General features: G+C 36.1%; 9 protein-coding genes across 12 annotated transcripts; 3 read left to right on the top strand and 6 right to left on the bottom strand.

Moving 5' to 3' along the window:
* Positions 1-1,119: 1,119 nt before the first annotated feature.
* On the bottom strand, positions 1,120-2,816 carry LOC111598491 (pachytene checkpoint protein 2 homolog). The gene is made up of 3 exons (XM_023313748.2): positions 2,652-2,816; positions 2,219-2,588; positions 1,120-2,161 (listed from the first exon to the last, which is right to left on the bottom strand). The coding sequence occupies exons 1-3, from the start codon at positions 2,711-2,713 to the stop codon at positions 1,298-1,300; spliced, it is 1,296 nt and encodes a 431-aa protein (XP_023169516.2). The 5' UTR covers positions 2,714-2,816; the 3' UTR covers positions 1,120-1,297.
* Positions 2,817-2,861: 45 nt separating this feature from the next.
* LOC111598495 (39S ribosomal protein S18a, mitochondrial) lies at positions 2,862-3,529 on the bottom strand. The gene is made up of 2 exons (XM_023313753.2): positions 3,347-3,529; positions 2,862-3,266 (listed from the first exon to the last, which is right to left on the bottom strand). The coding sequence occupies exons 1-2, from the start codon at positions 3,441-3,443 to the stop codon at positions 2,896-2,898; spliced, it is 468 nt and encodes a 155-aa protein (XP_023169521.1). The 5' UTR covers positions 3,444-3,529; the 3' UTR covers positions 2,862-2,895.
* Positions 3,530-3,597: 68 nt separating this feature from the next.
* On the top strand, positions 3,598-4,199 carry LOC111598496 (protein KRTCAP2 homolog). The gene is made up of 3 exons (XM_023313754.2): positions 3,598-3,650; positions 3,711-4,011; positions 4,068-4,199. Exons 1-3 carry the CDS (start codon positions 3,647-3,649, stop codon positions 4,183-4,185), a joined length of 423 nt encoding a protein of 140 aa, XP_023169522.1. The 5' UTR covers positions 3,598-3,646; the 3' UTR covers positions 4,186-4,199.
* LOC111598494 lies at positions 4,100-5,364 on the bottom strand. 2 transcript variants are annotated; one of them, XM_023313752.2, is made up of 5 exons: positions 5,204-5,363; positions 4,760-5,152; positions 4,427-4,702; positions 4,261-4,371; positions 4,100-4,154 (listed from the first exon to the last, which is right to left on the bottom strand). In XM_023313752.2, the coding sequence occupies exons 1-4, from the start codon at positions 5,333-5,335 to the stop codon at positions 4,264-4,266; spliced, it is 909 nt and encodes a 302-aa protein (XP_023169520.1). In that variant the 5' UTR covers positions 5,336-5,363; the 3' UTR covers positions 4,100-4,154; positions 4,261-4,263. The 2 variants fall into 2 exon arrangements, 1 of the variants encoding a protein (XP_023169520.1); XR_002751381.2 differs by lacking the exon at positions 4,100-4,154 and having other exon boundaries at positions 4,290-4,371; positions 4,427-4,695; positions 5,204-5,364.
* A 95-nt stretch (positions 5,365-5,459) lies between these two features.
* LOC111598492 (protein krasavietz) lies at positions 5,460-11,140 on the top strand. Of its 3 annotated transcripts, none has more exons than XM_023313749.2 (8): positions 5,460-5,554; positions 7,192-7,263; positions 7,338-7,615; positions 8,190-8,328; positions 8,766-8,931; positions 9,164-9,407; positions 9,479-9,821; positions 10,399-11,140. In XM_023313749.2, exons 2-8 carry the CDS (start codon positions 7,203-7,205, stop codon positions 10,434-10,436), a joined length of 1,269 nt encoding a protein of 422 aa, XP_023169517.1. In that variant the 5' UTR covers positions 5,460-5,554; positions 7,192-7,202; the 3' UTR covers positions 10,437-11,140. The 3 variants fall into 3 exon arrangements, with proteins under 3 accessions (XP_023169517.1, XP_023169519.1, XP_023169518.1); XM_023313751.2 differs by lacking the exon at positions 5,460-5,554 and adding an exon at positions 6,209-6,299; XM_023313750.2 differs by lacking the exon at positions 5,460-5,554 and adding an exon at positions 6,601-6,678.
* A 2,017-nt stretch (positions 11,141-13,157) lies between these two features.
* LOC111598511 (V-type proton ATPase subunit E) lies at positions 13,158-14,972 on the bottom strand. Its single transcript, XM_023313784.1, has 5 exons — positions 14,875-14,972; positions 14,660-14,769; positions 13,742-13,954; positions 13,355-13,681; positions 13,158-13,296 (listed from the first exon to the last, which is right to left on the bottom strand). Exons 2-5 carry the CDS (start codon positions 14,690-14,692, stop codon positions 13,189-13,191), a joined length of 681 nt encoding a protein of 226 aa, XP_023169552.1. The 5' UTR covers positions 14,693-14,769; positions 14,875-14,972; the 3' UTR covers positions 13,158-13,188.
* A 248-nt stretch (positions 14,973-15,220) lies between these two features.
* Positions 15,221-16,844, top strand: LOC111598541 (splicing factor 3A subunit 3). Its single transcript, XM_023313830.1, has one exon. It carries the CDS (start codon positions 15,318-15,320, stop codon positions 16,827-16,829), a length of 1,512 nt encoding a protein of 503 aa, XP_023169598.1. The 5' UTR covers positions 15,221-15,317; the 3' UTR covers positions 16,830-16,844.
* A 102-nt stretch (positions 16,845-16,946) lies between these two features.
* LOC111598582 (mitotic spindle assembly checkpoint protein MAD2B) lies at positions 16,947-17,810 on the bottom strand. Its single transcript, XM_023313888.2, has one exon. It carries the CDS (start codon positions 17,709-17,711, stop codon positions 17,109-17,111), a length of 603 nt encoding a protein of 200 aa, XP_023169656.2. The 5' UTR covers positions 17,712-17,810; the 3' UTR covers positions 16,947-17,108.
* A 112-nt stretch (positions 17,811-17,922) lies between these two features.
* LOC111598551 (40S ribosomal protein S13) lies at positions 17,923-18,793 on the bottom strand. Its single transcript, XM_023313844.2, has 3 exons — positions 18,695-18,793; positions 18,356-18,483; positions 17,923-18,291 (listed from the first exon to the last, which is right to left on the bottom strand). The coding sequence occupies exons 1-3, from the start codon at positions 18,715-18,717 to the stop codon at positions 17,987-17,989; spliced, it is 456 nt and encodes a 151-aa protein (XP_023169612.1). The 5' UTR covers positions 18,718-18,793; the 3' UTR covers positions 17,923-17,986.
* Positions 18,794-18,887: the final 94 nt, after the last annotated feature.

Raw genomic sequence — 18,887 nt, 5'->3', positions numbered from 1 at the left:
ATTAAATGTTAAATGAAAATTTTCTATACAAAATGTACGAAAATCGCTTTTCGGACAGCGAGTCGACTTGGGATATGTATGAGGAGGACACTCTAATTAATTATACTGGAGAGCCATCAAAAGTCGATGAGGACGTGCGTCGGGAGGTAGCCCAGCTTTTTAGGACACCCAGCTTTATGCGAGAAGTAGCACAAGAATTAATGCTACTGAATCCATTACTTGAATCCAGCTCGGATAATAAGTACGTGAAGATAGAAGATCTCAGGGAAATTGTTGGCAATCTCATATCTCGCAATGTGGTTGGACACAGCTTAGCGGTGCTGGAGGATGACAATAAACACTTTGGTAGTACGATTCGCCACATGGCCGAAGACTTTCTGCAGCTAACAGAGCGAGTAAATCACTTGGCGTACGCGTTGCAAACAATCGCCCAAAATAGGGAAGCGAGTGGAGATTATGAAGACAAAAAATACCAATTGAGATGCTCTCCAACACGTGTAATCGCTGGCGCTCACTCAACCACACCCTTGGCGTGTAAAGCCAAACAAGATATTTCCAAGTCGGACAAGTTACGTACCTACAACGACCTAATTAGAAAATACCACAATCAAAAAGATGCGTCTTCCAACGATTTGTCAATAGATTCGAATAATGCCTCGAACACAACGGCTATTGAGGAGCCACAGGCCGAAGTGAAAGCTGAGCAATTGAGGCATCTGCCATCACAACAATCATCAAAGTGCCCTACAGAATCTCTGCAGCAGCTCTACAATGAATATGATAGACGCGCAGCGGAGCGACGTCAATTCGAGATGAATATGCTAATGTATCGCAAATCACAATTCAGCTTGCAGCTAAATAATCACAACGAAAATTTGTCATACAGCCTCTGGGCTCGTCGGCATACAACCGAGTCCTATAACAAGCCGCATAAATTATAGCACGCTCTTTTTCAAATGTCGAGTCATGTGGCACGAGTGATTTTTGTAAATCCTACTATAACTAATTTTTATAGGAAATATCCAACCCAATCATTCTCTGCCTTAATCAGTATTTTTGTGATATATATTATTTATATTATTAATTTCTTTAATTTTAATTAAAATGCTTACTTTACACATTGTCTTATTATGAATGATGAGATTGAAGTTGATTGCCATTGAAAGCGTAATAAATGAAACAAAGTGCATCGTTAATGTACTGCTAAAACAGCAAGAGGATAGGCTATGTATCTTTATGTTATAGGAATCATTATACATTGTGTTTTACTTATGAACTTGTGATTGGGACCGTTTGCCTAGCTTGATGTTTGATATGACATATCTTGTACAAATGCCTCTTGCTTTAGGAGTCGTTTCTCAGCCAGCAACTGCTCCAAGGCTAGAAGCATTGCATCAAGGAAATCTGACAGCGTTATCTTTTGGTTAACTTCGAAGAGATCTCGAGTCGTGTGATGAGCGTGTGCCAAAAGCGGTATTTTACGTAAAGTTCGACCACTTAATCCTACACTACGCTCAGCCAGATCATTGATTAGATCCTCCGAGTCCTCTTGACTGTTTTCCATGTGTTCTGTTCGCACAATGCCCCTGGCCATCAGTTCTGTTAGCATTGACTTGTAAATGGAGCCAATGGCTGTTATAGCCGGCAAGCCTATATACTGACGTATATCTGCACGATCCAAGAAGGCCAGATCTATACTATGAGGTAAATTCGATGTGGCTAAAATGAGCACATTTGGACAGGACTTGATATCATCCAGCTGGGTAAGCACCGCATTAACCACTCGCATCGCATCACGCGGCTCATTGCTGCTCATCGCACTGCGTTGATATGCCAGCGATTCCACCTCATCAATGAGCACGCAAACCAAATTGTTTTTGTCCGCGACAAGCTCAGATATTTTGCCAAAGAGACGAGCAACGAGTTTGCCACTTTCCGAGAACCACTTCGAGAAAAGGCTGTGGCTATTAATCTCCACAAGATGCGTGTAGGCAAAGCTATTTTGTGTCCTCACAGCCAGTTTTTGAGCAAGTGCCTTGCACAGACTTGTTTTACCAGTGCCAGGAGGACCATGCAATAGCAGCAATCGATTACAAGCGATCACATTCGTGTCCACGTTATGTTGGGAGAAACTCAAGGCAGACAGAGCGAACTTAAGCAACTGAGAAGTAAATAATGTTTAAAATAGTAGATATATATGTGATATATATGATCCCACCTTTTCTTTCAGTCCTTCCTCATATATTAAATTATCCCAAAGACCAACAAACTCACTGGCAGGCAGCAACACATGATGAGCGGAAATTACGTTGTCCACATTATCGGTATTCACATCACCTTCGCCATCAAACAACCCGCCACCAGATCGCAACTCAGGGCGCTGTGTCATATAGTAATGATAGCAAAACTTTAATCTATTATCCACCTTCACAATTCCATTTTCGCCATTGTCTTTCTCCAGAAGTATACTTTCAATAGCTGGAATGTGGGTGTTCACATTAAAAGCGAAATTCCAGCGCAAAGTTTTTAGTGATTTTAAGTACGCGTCTAATTGTGGTTCGATTTCCGATTGAAGCGTTTGCATTCGTCTGTAAGCAAAAACGAGTTTTAGCTATATTTCTAGAAACTTTATTGCATATCATTAAACTTACTTCTCGCAACGGTGCAGGCGTACTTCAACATGAACCGTGTTGCTATTACTTAAAAAGCTCATTGTTTTACAAAAACGCGCCGTGTTAAATAGAAAAATTTAAAGAATGCCTATGCCAATACCAATGTGACCGAATACTAATATTAGCAAAATATTTGCCACACGACTATTATCGATAATTATGTAAAAATGACAGCAAATAAAATGGAAAACATTTACATTTATTCTGGTATTATAACTAACTTTCAGTATTTAATCGTTGACTCTAAAAAGTATTTGTTAAACTTGCGCCAACCAAACCGCTTCTTTGGATCCTTTTTGCTCCAGGACGGATTAAGGTTCGGCATAAGACCAGCCTTCTGAGCCATAGTAACTAGCGTGCCCATTTTCTTTTGCTGCCGGTGGCACAATCCAGTTATCCGTCTTGGCAGCATGCAGCCGTCAGATCGGACGTATTGCGATAAAATAAGCACATCCGTATGTTTAATGTCCAGGCCCAGGGTACATTCTGGACAAAAGGTAGTGGTGCAGGCTGGTTTTAACATCTTTGCTGAACGTGGCGACACCACATTTACACCCTCATAGACCAGTGCATTGTTTTCTAATTTCTCGTGTACTTAAATACAAAAAATATTAATTTCCAAGCCTTCAGAAAGGTTATGAAACATCACACCGTATGCATGGAATTATACTTACTTTCTTTTATTAGTAATGGTGTGCTTGTCGCAATACCCCGCGCCTGCAACAACGTACCACGAATCGTACTGGTAGCAGCTTTCAATAATGAAGCCATCTATCAGATTATAATTTTATTTATCAACGCAATTCCTGCTATTTACAATAGTCTGCCTTTAACTATTTATCGATAAGAGTTCGAGTCTTGTGAATAAGATACATAAATATCGATATTTAAAAAAACACATTTAAAACACATTTAAGTATTTATCGATAGTTTCACCTTTCAATGGATGAAACAATTGAATTCCTAGCTTAAAGATGTGTAAGTTAATCTTGCAAAAGTTCCGGTAAAATGAAAAACAATAATAAATGTGTTTTGCAGCAAAGTCTATTTCAACCAAGAGCCCTCTTATCTCCGCTATTATATCAGGCATACTGAGCTTGGTAATTTTTGCAACGTTGCGTTTCTACGCCCACTGGTTCAATAATTCCCAAATTAACATTTTGTTTGGGGGCTACATGTTCTCGTGGATGTTTATATTGAGCCTCACCTGTGTATCAAATGCAGAAACGCTGGTCTTTGGTTCCGATTTTCAGGCCAAGCTTGTACCCGAAATACTATTATGCTTAGCAACGACGGCAAGTGCTGCCGGCGTTGTTCATCGTGTTTGTGCAACAACCAGGTAATTTATAATTAACGCCTAGATATTTAAATGCAAACTAATAATATTTATCTTAGTATTTTTTTCTCCCTCGTGGGCTTATATTTCATCAATCGAATCTCCTCCAAGTATTACAACAGCGCCGTGGTTATCGAGGATGTACCCTTGCGGAAAAGCGGCAAAAAGAATAAATAAATTTGAAATAAAACGAAAATGTTTGTCTATGATATATGGTATATGATAAATAATATATATATATGAATTTTATACTCGTTAAAAACTTATTCGTTTATGAGACACTTCGTTGCCAGCCTCTGAAGCGATTTCATTGCCCGCCTCTGATAAAAAGCAAAGTATATTATAGTCAATGAAGCGCACCAACTAAAAAATTGACTAAGTTAATTAAATTCTTATCATAATGTAATATCGCGCCTACCATTAAGTTGGATTTCTTTCCATCTGATTTGTGCTTCTCTTCCAGCTTGTTTCTAAGCGTTCTAAACCACTCGGATATTTCATTCTCTATCTCTGCTGGAGGCAATTCAAAGCCTCGGTATCCAGCTTGCCTTAAAGTTGAATTTTTGTTGTTAAGCGCAGCCGTTGACAAAATTAGGCTGAAGCTTTTCAACAATGTGTAAACCTTTTGCACTGACCATTCGCCCAAAATTGTCTCCATGTTTACGGCCCTTATCATTGTCCAGACTTCTAAGATCTTTCATTTCAATAATCATTGAATATTGTATATATATTGATTCTTTTCTGCACTTACATTTCTATATATGTGCATCACAATTGGAGTCCAATTTGCCAGTTCCGCTATAAAAGAACGCAGAAGGCCTAGTGAAATCATTTTCCCCGTTTCGCTTGCTGTTATTATATGCGGCATCGCCCATAGAAAATAAAGCATATAATCATATTCCGTATTGCTTTCAGCAAGGCTGGCTGCATATTTAAAGTTGTCAATTAATTCCCGAGTTATATAGTCAATCATTGTTGGCTTTAATGTATCTGAATAATTTAAACAATCGTTCAGTAGTTCAAGGCGTCGATTCTGTATTTCGTGATCACCCAGAAGTAACAACATAATTGCAGCTGAATACAACGACGTTATTTCCTCCAGACTCAAATCGTTTTTAAGTGCCTTCAGAAAACCTTCACAAATCTGAAATATATTAAATGTTTAAATATTTTTTAAGAAAATTCCATAATTTACCTTTTGTACATCATTATGCGTTTCTAATTTATTTTCATGCATGGTACTATCATAGTATTGTTCAAGAGGACGTAATTTTAAAATAACTTTATGCAATTGCCGATATTTCAAATTCTTCAAATTTGAATCCATGTTTATAATTTTTAAGAGTATATATAATAGAATATCAGCTGCTTTCTCTAGCCTTTAATTTTTTGATTTTATCGAATATTTGGCTGATATCGATAGCTCGATAAAAATGGCACGGTTGATTTTGCTGATATTGCAGCACTGCATTAGTGATTTTCGCACGCTCGGACACGGACGGAACAGCTCAATTTTTTCAGCAAAACAGCTTTTTTTGTTTTAATCGTAAGTACATAATTAAAATTTGTAAAAAATTATCATTTCACATTAAGTTGCTGATTGGTTATAATATTAGTGGTGTGTGATGTTTGATAAAATTGACATTCGCACGAAATGCGCGCTGTTCGGCATCGTCTTAGTCACTTATGTATAAACGCTGGAAGTAACCATGTGTATATACATACATGTGCTTATGTGTATTTGTCTATATACGATTTTTAAGAAAGGTTATGATACGAATGCGTTATATGTAAGTGAACTATGTTGTAAAAACTAAGCACATATTTAAAGCATGATGATTCATTTTCAACACAATTGCGTTCATTGCTTGATAAAGATAGAAGTGCGACTGTACCCTCTTAATTAAATAAAAGCCATGAAATACGCTTTCATAATTTTTAATGGCGGAAGAGAAAGCAGTCGCTGTGAATGAGTACGTGTAATTTTCAACGACATTCGCAAAAGATCTAGTTTATTATAGCGTTTGCAAAAGCCCAGACAAGTAGAACCTCGAAATTAATGTTCACACAGACAGAGTATATGAACAGTCTTGAATATACATGTGTGCGTTGTTTGAACGGCAATGTATTGCCACAAAATGGCGCCGACCACATGTCGTTGTCGTGTCGTTATCGTCGGCATTCAACGAACTGTGTGTGTCATTTGCTTTCTGAATTTCGTTTAACAAAGTGGTGTGCGCAGAAGAGGCGCTAGTACGTCAAAAAACACTTTAACAGAAAAGAATACACATGTATGTATACAGTAGTCGATTGTGATATTTATTAAAAATAGAATTTTTGACGTACGACTGAATTTGAAAGCAACAAAATTGTTCAAGTTAATATTAAAACATAAAATAAAATCAGTAGCAATTTCTGCGGTGTTCTCTCTCCCTCTCTCAACTGTTGAGTGTCTCTGTGTGTGCGTGCGTGTCAATTTTACAGTTCATTTATAAGTATACAGCAATTTTGAGAAAAATATAAACTACAAATAATTGCTATAACCGCGCTTATAGTTCAACTAGTTACCTCCTAACTAATCTATCCCACACACACAAGTGCAACAATACAATAAGGACCGTGCACGCGGAAGCAAGATCTTTGGCAATTTTCTTTCCGTTAAGTGAAAGTGTAAGTTTAATTTGGCTGCAATTAAACCGCTTAAACAAATCCTTTGTGTGTGTGTACGCATACATTATATATTACATACGCATTCGTTGACCTCGTTCGCAAACGCGCGCTGTCAGTAACAAAGTCAACGCGCTTATATACATATTTTGAAAATTTTCTCTTTATTCTGGTGTTTCTTTACTCGTCTTTACTGTAGGCAAGTTCTCGCAATTTGCCTTTCATTCGCTCTTCTGCTTTATCAAATAGTAAAAAGATTATTTGATTTGAGTGTGCTTGTGAGTTGGACACACACACGATCAAGCAAGCAAACAATATTTTTTAGGTTAGATAGCATTGGCACACGATTTTATTCAACGTGTAAGCATTCCCATGCATAGAAACTCAGTAGCCTTGCGAATCACGTCATATAAATAGATATATTTACTGTATGTACATTCAATTAAGAAAATATAAATTAAAAAAAATATATATTTAAAAAAATTGTTTATCCTCCTATTCCATCCATATATACAGCAATTTATTGTATGAGTCAAAAAACTGAAAGACCAGTGCTATCGGGTCAACGCATCAAGACCAGAAAAAGAGGTAAGTTTTATATAGGCTAAGGTTAGAATTAAAATATTTTTAAATATAATACAATTATTTGCATTCGTGTTCAGATGAAAGAGAAAAATATGACCCAGCGGGATTCCGTGATGCGGTCATTGCTGGTCTCGAAAAAACTGAAGGCGACCTGGATCAAATCTCAAAATTTCTAGACAGCGCGGGCAACAAGCTCGATTATCGTCGTTACGGTGAAGTGCTGTTTGATATATTGATTGCGGGTGGTCTATTAGTCCCTGGTGGTTCTATATCTCAGGATGGCGAAAAGCCACGCACAAATTACTGCATATTCGATGCACCCGAGGATATGGAGTCAATGCGCAACCATGAGCAGGTTAGTAAATCTCTTATATATCGTAGAAACAGTTAGAGGAGCATTGCATATTAATTAGAACCGGTTATTGGACTATGCAGCTAATCGGTGTCAATATATGCCAAATGAAATGCCTCATTTTACTTGTCTTTACCTTGTTAAATAAAAAAGTGCACTGTAAAGATTTCTAATGTTGCGACAAGACAACCAATAGAAGTCGTGCAGCGTGGGATAATCTGCATAGTTCCTGGACGCTGATAGAACAAATAAATATATCAAATACGTTTACACAGTTGTATATATTAAAACATTTTTATTTGTTAAATCGGGAATATTTCAGTCTACGCTCCTATATCTCTAAATTAAATTAATATAAACATCGACTGCATATTATTAGAACCGGTTATACTCACTTGTAATATTATCGGTGTCAAAATAATGCAAAATTAAACGCCTCATTTTACTTGTCTTTAGTTAATCGGAAAACTCGATCCTTAAAGATTTCTAATGTTGCGACAATGACTATTATTTACATTACAAACCAAGTTTTAATTATGCCATAAATTTAAAATAATATATACAATATTTTTTCCAGGTGTTTGTTAAACTCATTAGACGGTACAAGTACCTTGAGAAAATGTTCGAGGAGGAGATGGGTAAAGTTTTGTTATTCGTAAAGGGCTTTACGCCAAGTGAACGTATTAAACTTGCGCGCATGACTGCGCTCTGGTTAGGTAAGCATCGCTTATTATATTCTATATAATTACAATATCTATGAATACATATCATAGTCAACTATTATATTAAATGGGTTTCTGAACATACAAATCATGAATTCGCTTCACAGTTGACTAATATTATATTTTTACTCTTGGTATTACTGACTATTGCAAGTAATAATTAAACCAAATGCAAAAGCCACGAGCCCAAGGACAATAATTCATGTTATAAACTAAATATTTTAACATTTTTTGATTATTAATTAAAACAATAAAAATATTGTATAAAACCACCAAAAAAGTTAGGCTATCGTCTGGACAATTACTTATTTTTTTTTTTTTTTGTTTTGTTAGATTTTTGAATAAATCATTGTCAACTCTGTAACCCAGCTGTTAACAATTGCACATATACAATTTAATAATTGCCTTTCCCACTCTTATATCTTTTTAAGTTAATGGCTCTGTACCGCCAAATGTATTGCTGGTACTAAATAATGAGCATCTGATCAAAGATGGCATAGCACTCGAATTTTTATTGGAGCTGTTTTTGACGTTCAAGCAAGAGAAGGGCATTGCATATCTTATTCAGGCGCTTAAAAAGGGTGGACTGGAAAGCAAGTAAGCATATAAGTACTATAAGTATTTACTTTGGAATGTTTTCAGGAAGATCTACATGCATATATTGTTAATCTTTAATTAACATTCCTAGATTAAGCAATTCACATGGAATTTAATGCATTTCGCAAATAAATTTATTTACTTTATTTGGGTGCCCATTTTATTTCGCACAAAACAAGAAAACTACAATGTATTGCATATAAAACTAATTTCATTGTAATTATTTTTGCAGACTTATGGACTTTTTCCCACTAAACAAACGTACTGAGGAATATTTTAAACAAGTTTTTCTAGACAAAGAACTCAATGAGATAATTAAATTGCATAAAGCGCAGGCCAGCCAAGAGGCCAAACGTGAATTGCAGCAGACCCTCATTGATGATATTAACGACGAAAAGGCACATAATGAGATAACTGCAGACATCAAAGAGTTTGCACAACGTACCAACATTCCTGATCATGAGATAATTGTTATTGTAAGCTTAATGATATAAGCTATTTATAAGTTATAAATTGTTATATATTCCTATTTCATTCGGTTTGTTAGATTTGGTCCACAATAATGTCGTTGGGAGAATGGAACAAAAAGGAGGAGCTTGTCACAGATCAAGCAGTACGTCATCTAAAGACATATTGCACCCTACTGCAGGCATTTGCCTCAACGGATCGTTCAGAATTGGCATTGATATTGAAAGTGCAAGAATTCTGTTACGAAAACATGAATTTCATGAAAGCGTTCCAAAAGATCATCTTATTGTTCTACAAGACCGAAGTATTGTCTGAAGAAATTATCTTGCGCTGGTACAAGGACGGGCACTCAAACAAAGGCAAGATGCACTTCCTTGAACAAATGCGCAAATTCGCGGAATGGCTACAGTCTGCCGAGGAAGGTTAGTATCTGAAAAATCTATATAGACTATTAGATGTTTCTATACGCGGCTTGGCAATTTTATGAGAATGGTATGGCCTTTTGACGTGGCTATTTCATTGTACAAAATTGCAATAGCATATGGGTTTTTTGCTTGCCTCGTTGTTTTTAAAAACCAATAAACAATGAAGGCCAATGAAAGCCTGGACACTCGAAACTATTTGCGCATATTTCCTTACCAACTTTTTAGTTAGACAAAGTCGTAAAAAGCCCATGTATAATATGCCAGAGCAAAAGAATGATTGGGTGTCCATATAACTTAACATAGTTACATTTGGCCAATAATCGTTCGGACAAACATTTAATTACTAATTTTTATAGTCAAATGTGCATACCCTTTTAAAAATAATGATCAATAGTATATGCTCCCGATGAGTAACACTTAATTAAAGGGTATGCCAGAGCAAAAGAATGATTGGGTGTCCATATAACTTAACATAGTTAGATTTGGCCAATAATCGTTCAAACAAAAATTAATACAAAAATAACTTTTTGTTCTTTGAATAATGTGTATATTTTCTCACTTTATTCATTTGTAGAATCTGAATCGGAGGATGAGCAGAAGTTAGGTGACTAACCAACATATTAAGAACGCAGTCCAACATCTCGGCATTAAAACATCAATTATACGGAGCCGCCACATCCATTATATATATGTTTATAAATATATATATACATATATTTCGCATTAACAGCCAACCGAACTACACTCCCCTTTGGATAATTTTCCTAGATGTTAAACAAAAAATAAATACCCCATGGACTCTGCGTCGAAAATGAGAGAGGAGAGAGCCAAGCCACAAATTCGAAATTAACTGTACACCGTTTAATAGTTTTCCAAAACTACTTTCTCCATTTCAAAATGTGCACTTAAAATTGTTAAATTTATTTCATTTTGAGCAATATTTAAGTGAATTTCACAAAAAAAAACTGGACAAATTATTTATACATATATATATGTGCGAAAAATCTTGTTATAATTCAGTTACTTCTGAAAACAAAAAGAAACAAACACATTCAATGTAAATTCTCTTAATTTAAAGTCAGCAAGTATTGATTTAAAAAAATGGTCAGATCTTTTAGAAAAATAGTGAATGCAATTTATGCAGTTAGACATCGAGACATTAAAGACAAGCTAAAACGGATCATCTTCAAGAGATGAGAAAGATATAAAAAAACATCTCAACTGAAATCTGGGGAAATATGAATTTTGAAAAGGCAATTGCATGGAAAACAATATACATACATAAAAAATATACAATTAAAGTCAACAAATTTAAAACAAAAAACTTACAATTTGTTTTATTTTATTATAAGTTGGGGGAGAGCAGTGAGAGTCAATGCAATGAAGTTCAATTCTAAGTCATTGCTCCTAATTTTGAGAAAATCCCTTAAAATTAGCATATATTTTAATTAGCAAACAGAATACTCCTACAATAACGTGATCTGTATCCTAAATGGATCGCCCAAGAATACGTATGTTCCATATTAGAGCAGGTTCTGCAGGCTGTTTCAGATAGGGCTATTTCCAAATAACCGCAATATTACAATTATTAAGCTTTCTTAAGTCAAGTATGTTACTTTCTAATGGGTTATCAACTTTATATTATGGCAGTTCTAACTACCTATTTTGTGCTTTTATATATTTATGGAGTATGTGATTTCAGAATACTAGAAGAATGCTTGTATATGGTAATTTTGTTACGTAAGAACGTAGAGTTAGGATCAATAATCAGTGAATACTGTGAAAATTTTAGTTCCAGACTTTTTGCACATATATCTAGTTTGGAAAATAACGTGCTACTGCTGCAGCTTTTAATAAAAATAAGATGAAATCAATAGAATTTATACAATGTTACTAAACTGATCCTCGCCTCAATATACGTTCATGCGTTGATTCGGGATAGGAGCTAATTAATTTATTCGTAAACACAATAATACATATTAGAGTGAAAAGTTTAGGGTTTGTTTTTGGAAATACTGTTTTTATTCAACATAAATTTTGTTTAAGTTTAAAAGTAATTTTGTTGCATTTGTATTTCATTTTACTCAATGTTATATTATAATGCATATGCTATTGATTTTATGGTATTTGTTGTATGCTAAATTTGTAGTTATTTTTCTTATTTAGAGTTTTGTTTTTTCGTGAACACGCAAACATTTAAAATACAATTGTTTTTGTTTTTGTTTTTAGAGCCAGATATGAACGTGCGTTTTATAAAGCAAATGTGCAACAGCAGCGGCAGCTAAATATAAATTGCGCTTAATAATTTCCATTTTTATTTTCAATTTATATATATATTTATATATACATATATATATATATATATATATATATATATATGTATTTCTTTATATGATTTGGAATTGGAAGCAGGTAAAACATTGAGGATAATTTAAATGTTTAACAAATTTAGCTACTTGGCCACTTGGCAATACTTCTTTAACTGATGATGCGTGCTTTCGATGTTGTAACTGTGTATTCGCATATATTTTGTATTTATATTTGAATTCGAATTCAAATATTCAACAACAGACATTGATGCTGTTTCTCATGTGCCAGTTGCAAGGACGCAAGCGCACATTGTCCACCGGCCAGCGAAATGTTAACGAACTGCATTTCGGTTACAGGTAGACAATAATGCTGTGTGCGCATGCAGCCTTTAAGTGGCACATATATGGATTGATTGATTGATTTAGATTGTTGCCGCTGCGAACGCACATTGCAATTGAATAACATGTCTACAATAGAACAGGATAACAATAATAAACAAATAGAAAATTACAAATAAAAATGTACAACAAAAATTACAAAGGCAAAATAATAAGGATAATTACAAAGAATTATAATATATATGCATAAAAATAAACCAAAATAAATCGGATCGCAAAATGTTGAGGAATGTTATTATGATTAGCTTATATTGTTTACGCCGGTTAGTTCATAAAAAAAACAAACTTTAACAAACTCTTTTACGGATTTGAATGCAGTTAGAACTTTTTTTTTATCTGAAATATACTCTAAAATATATATGTATATATATATTGTAATAGTTGGCAAATATGCAAGTACGTATAACACATAATTGTAGCTCACATATCTGACCAAAAGGTTTTTGCTTCACTATAAAAAGACAACGGCAATAATAATTATAATTAATAGACACAATTTTGTTAAATGAGTTCAAGAGTAGGAGTTTTCGTATTCCTCCATTATTTAGGTTTTTTTCTCTTATTGTGGTTGTTATTATTGTTGGTATTATAAGCTTGAACTTTGATGTTGGTATTGTTATTTTTCTTTTACTGTTTTTTGCACTTAAAGAAAAATTTTAATCAGTGAATTTGCGATTAACATTGCGGCCAAACAAGGCGTTACGGATCTCTGGCACAAGTTGCTGCGAAATCAATTCTAATCTGGACTCCAGAGTATTTGGCACCTACAAAGAAATAATATAAAGATAAAGAGGATATATCAACAAGACTTTTGCTACGTACCTTGATGCGTCCGTTCAAGGCAAACAGCTCAACACCGCCACAGGTATCGGCTGCTAGATAATCTTTCTCATCGATAATAAGCTCAACATCCTGTTTCATTGCGGCTTTGTACTGCTCAGCAGATGTTGGGATTACATCCTGGACGAGGGGTACATCAACTTGACGGCAGCGTAGGATTACTTTAGGTTCCATCACTTGATACAGGCCCTGCACAATCAGTTTGCTTAGTACGGCCTTGTATTCGGACTCGTTTTTGGTGACTTCACCGAGACGTTTGCGTGCATCATCGAGCACACTGCTCACGTGATCTTCACGCACTTTAAGCACCTGTAAGCAACAAAAAACATATTAGACTTTTCTTTTTATTTAGAACATGTAGGGACAGACCTTCAAGCGAGCTTGATTGAGCATATTTGAGGATTGAATTTTCTTCTGCAGCTCAACCTGTTTCTCCTTCTTCTCGTAGTACTCCATTATCTTGAGACGCTGTTGCTGGACGAGACGTCCCTTTTCGATATTGAATTCTTCCTCGGCTTTGGCATCAATCTCTTCCGCTTTTTCATTGGCCTCTTGCTCAATGAATGCCATCATATGTTTGATCTATAACAAAAGTGTATTAAAGTTATGGGATGAAAACAAATTAATAATGAACGCCCAAAACATTGTATAAAACCAAACCTTAAAGTTAATCACATGATTACTTATATCTAGAGATATATATTTGTGTAGATCACAAACTTAATTAGCAGATGTTGCCCGGCACAATTCGTTACGTTAACATGGGCAAATATACATTTAATTTAATGTTTTTACTTTTAGTAAAACTATTCAATGGCATTGATAAGGCGCGACAAGTGCATTCACAGTCAAGTCGTGTGACTGCGTTAGCAATAGTGTATTCACTGCGCTAGTTGTCTCGCTTTAGCACACTGCTCAAGTGTAGTGCGTGTCACATGACCAATAAGCATTTTGCTTTTGACAAAAATTTTTAACTTCGTTTTTTACCCACAGCAACATTAAGCTCATATTTAATTGGCTCAGATATATATATATACCTTGTATTATATGAACATAATATAATAAATGACAGTGCTGATTCGATTTTTAAATGTTTAGCGATTGAAAAAATTGCACCTATAATTCACATGACTACGGCGAGAATCCCATGACTTCGCCATCTTTACTGCTACCGAATCTGTGGCATTGAAATTCATATGTTCAATTGGAGAAACAATTATTTCATATGCTTAACTTCCTTAAATTCTGTGTACAATTAAATATTTTTCGTTAACACTTGTTATTTACCTGTTTTTGTACATCAGCGTCGCTCAAAGCCATCTTTATTGCTTTTCTCACTTGTCACAAAATCGAAATAGTAATTCAATAGTTCCGAAGGAATTCACGTACTACCGTGCCTGTAATAATGTTCAACTCTTTAATTAATATCTTAATTATACAACATGCCAGTAAAATTACAAAATAATATTTAACACGAGACTAAAACGAAACCGAAAACGTACTTGCAGTGTGTGTGCCTTCTGCCCGTCGTCTGAATTTTTCACTACCACTAATCGATCATATGATTTTTACGTCGTGATGTGCAGTGCTGCAAAGTACCAAAGGGTGAAGCAAACATTAATCGAAAGCTTTGATGAAAATATTTCATATATCAGCTGAAATAATAATAAATCGTTTTAATATTCGATTATTATCATTAAAAGATATATTTGAGAATAGCTACAAATAATGTTTTATTTCGTTCTACAATAAAAAATATGTACACAAAAATTACTTTCAATACATTAATAAATATAAAATTTAAATATCGATTACACATTCTTAATTGTTATCACTATTATCGATACATTAAGTACAGCTCTTAAGTACGTATGTACACACGCTACTTTGTGAAAATTTGTTATTTGTTTGCAAATAGCGGTTTCTGTTTAAAGTAATCAGCATAATGGAGACGCTACTAGAACAGCAGCGTCGGTACCATGAAGAGCGAGAGCGTTTGATCAAACTAATGGTGGATGAGCATGCTACGAAAAAGCCCGGCGAAAAGGAGCGCATCCATAGTGAACACCGGCTAAAGTATTTAATGGAACTTCACCACAATGCTACCACACAGCTGCGTGACCTGTATGAGGACAAGGATAATGAGCGAAAGGCTGAGATTGCAGCACTGTCCGGCCCAAATGAGTTCAATGAATTTTATGCCCGACTGAAGCAAATAAAACAATTCTACAAATCCCATCCAGCCGAAGTCAGTGTTCCCCTTTCAGTAGAGTTTGAAGAGATGATAAAGGTCTACAATAATCCCGATGATATGAGCGCTCTAGTCGAATTTACTGACGAGGAAGGCGGCGGACGGTACTTGGACTTAAACGAATGTTATGAACTCTATTTAAATTTGAGGGGCGTTGAAAAGTTGGACTACATCACGTACCTAATGTCCTTTGACCATGTCTTTGACATACCACGTGAGCGTAAAAATCGTGAATACCGCAAGTACATTGAAACGCTTAACCATTATCTACACAGCTTCATATTACGCATTCAGCCGCTCCTTGACCTTGAGAGCGAGCTGGTCAAAGTTGAGCTTGAGTTTCAGCGCCAATGGCTACAGGGTGCCTTCCCAGGTTGGTCGTTGAAGGAGACAGAATCGGCACTCGCCAACACTGGTGCGCATTTAGATCTCTCCGCCTTCTCAAGTTGGGAAGAGCTGGCCTCCCTGGGCTTAGATCGTCTCAAGTCCGGCTTGGTTGCCTTAGGCCTGAAGTGTGGCGGCACTTTGGAGGAGAGGGCTCAACGTCTGTTTACTACTAAGGGCAAGAGTACCTTGGACCCCGCGCTAATGGCCAAGAAACCAACAGCAAAAAGCGCCAACGCACAAACACGCGAGAATGAACGAAATAAAGAAATCGCGCAGTTGGAAGCGCTGCTCTATAAATACGCCGAGCTGCTGTCCGAACAAAGGGCGGCAACCAAGGAGAATGTGCAGCGCAAACAGGCACGTACTGGAGGCGAGCGGGATGACAGCGATGTCGAAGCTAGCGAGTCGGATAACGACGATGATCCCGATGCAGATGATGTGCCATTCAATCCCAAAAATTTGCCATTGGGTTGGGATGGCAAACCTATACCGTACTGGCTATATAAGTTGCATGGCCTGAATATCAGCTACAATTGCGAGATTTGTGGCAACTTCACTTACAAGGGACCCAAGGCGTTCCAGCGTCATTTTGCCGAGTGGCGACACGCGCACGGAATGCGGTGCTTAGGCATACCAAATACGGCGCATTTTGCGAATGTTACGCAGATCGAGGATGCGATCACGTTGTGGGAAAAGCTGAAGTCGCAAAAGCAGAGCGAGCGGTGGATCGCTGATCAGGAGGAGGAGTTCGAGGACACGCTAGGAAACGTAGTCAACCGCAAAACCTTTGAGGACCTAAAGCGTCAAGGATTGCTCTAAATAATATATTTTCTATTATTAAAAAGTTTATCAATATAAAACTCTGTGAAGAAAATATTTGTTTGTATACGCAAAGTATAAAGAAAAATAATATAAATTTCTGCAAAATAAATATATTTAAATATTATATATACATCTGTAGGATAGAATTACCTTTGCACATTCTACATTTTACTTAAGGTTGACAGAAATTTCAATTATATATTTTCCATTGCTATTTGAAAACATTCAAAATGAGCTGGCAAGACACTTAAACATTCAATGCTTAAAGTCGTAAAACTAATTATGTATATGTGCCTCCATTCGCAATCCCACTTTGTCAACTCTAGACAAAGGTAGGAGTGAAAACTTTTGCTGCTGCTGCTTTAACTGCAAAGGACTCCCATTTGACTGTAGCCAGGGGAACTCCTGGTATTGCGCGTCGTGACTGAGCTCTGTAAACGCTGCCTGTGTTGTATGTATACGCACTTTAAACTTGGCATTTTGATCAAGTTTTGGTAAATGTTTCACTCGATCCGCGAATTTGTATAGGGCAGTCCTTAGCTGTTGTTCATATTCCATTAAATATTGATCCTCTGCTGGATCAGCCTGAATTCGTTGCATTTCCAGAAAGTAGCTTTCCATGTGATCCGACTCATTTCCATATATAGTTATTTCCATCCTGAATTGTGCTGTATTTTTCCGTAAATGCTGCTGCACAGTTTTCAAAACATTTGCTAGGTAAGAGCTTAAGGCTGGGAAGGCCACTATAAAGACTGGTGTGTTGTAGACACGGCGTTTCTTAAAGATTTGTGCAGGATAAACGCCACGAATATAAAGTATATGATTTAATATCACCTCGATAGCTTCCAATTGTATTGCGACCATTTCCTCCAATTCCATTTTCACTTGTAATAGAAATATTTCATTTAATTACCTGCTGAAAATGCAACTTAAATGAAGACCTAAAATATACCAGATAAATACGACTTGGTCACACTTTGTTTTTATCATTATCAAAAACTGATCAACTCCCAAAATTTGAATTCAAAATAGTTTGTTTCTTACATCCACGATATCAATCACGTAGATGTTTAGGAATTTTACACTGTTTTTAATATGATTTTTTTTTTGTTTTTGTTGTTTATTTATATTGCGTAAAAAATTGCGTAGGCAAATTAAGCAACCAGAGCAGATGCTGTACTGGATTCATATTTCCAATTCGGAGCCAGTACACTCTTTGTTTTATAGTAGCGTGCCAGCCGGTGAATTCTGGATTCTACCAAAATCAAACGGAACTTGCCGTCCTTATCCTTGCGATTGCGCTCCAAATGTTTACGAATGGCAACTGCCTTCTTGATCATATGGTATAGATCTTCGGGAATGTCTGGTTTAAGACCAACCGATTTCATGATGCGCAGGATTTTGTTTCCGTTAACAAAGCGCACTTGGGCAACGCCATGAGAATCACGCAAAATTATACCTATAATAATTGATGAGATAGTTCAGTTGACATAACCTCAAAACGTAAACACAAATACAAATACCAATTTTGGAAGGCGTCAGGCCTTTCTTGCCAAGTTTCTTGATCTGTTCCTTGACATCATCAGCGTTGAGCTTCAGCCATGATGGCACTGTTCGTCTGTATGGTAGAGCTGATTGGGAAATACCCTTGCTGTAAATAAAACATTTCGTTAAACTCGCTTGTAAGTGACAAGAGCCGCAAGTTTTATCGCTGGCAACATGTGCTTGTGTTCATGGCTTTGTTGTCGGTTTTAATAGCGGCCTAGTGCGTACAACATTAGCATAGCACAAGTTTTCGTACATAAGGCAGGCATATTTTTCGAGAACTCTTGCTCATTACAATTAGCGAAAGTGCAATTTACCCTGGAGCGTGCATACGACCCATGTTGAGTGTTTAGTTTTTGATACCGAAAAGAAAGTGGAGACTTATAAATTGCCAAGTTGAGCTAAATGTCTACATACACATGAGCATTGGCAGAGGTGATTTGATTTCATATCGTCAATGTATTCGGAATTATCGATTTTTTTATAAAATCGAAGCTAAAACCGTTCTAT

The sequence above is a fragment of the Drosophila hydei genome, unplaced genomic scaffold (genome assembly GCF_003285905.1).
Source record: "Drosophila hydei strain 15085-1641.00,03,60 unplaced genomic scaffold, DhydRS2 tig00008139-arrow-pilon, whole genome shotgun sequence".
NCBI classification, from domain to species: Eukaryota; Metazoa; Arthropoda; class Insecta; order Diptera; family Drosophilidae; genus Drosophila; species Drosophila hydei.
Note: the sequence above shows the minus strand (reverse complement) of the source record. Positions and strands in the feature narration are given on the sequence as shown.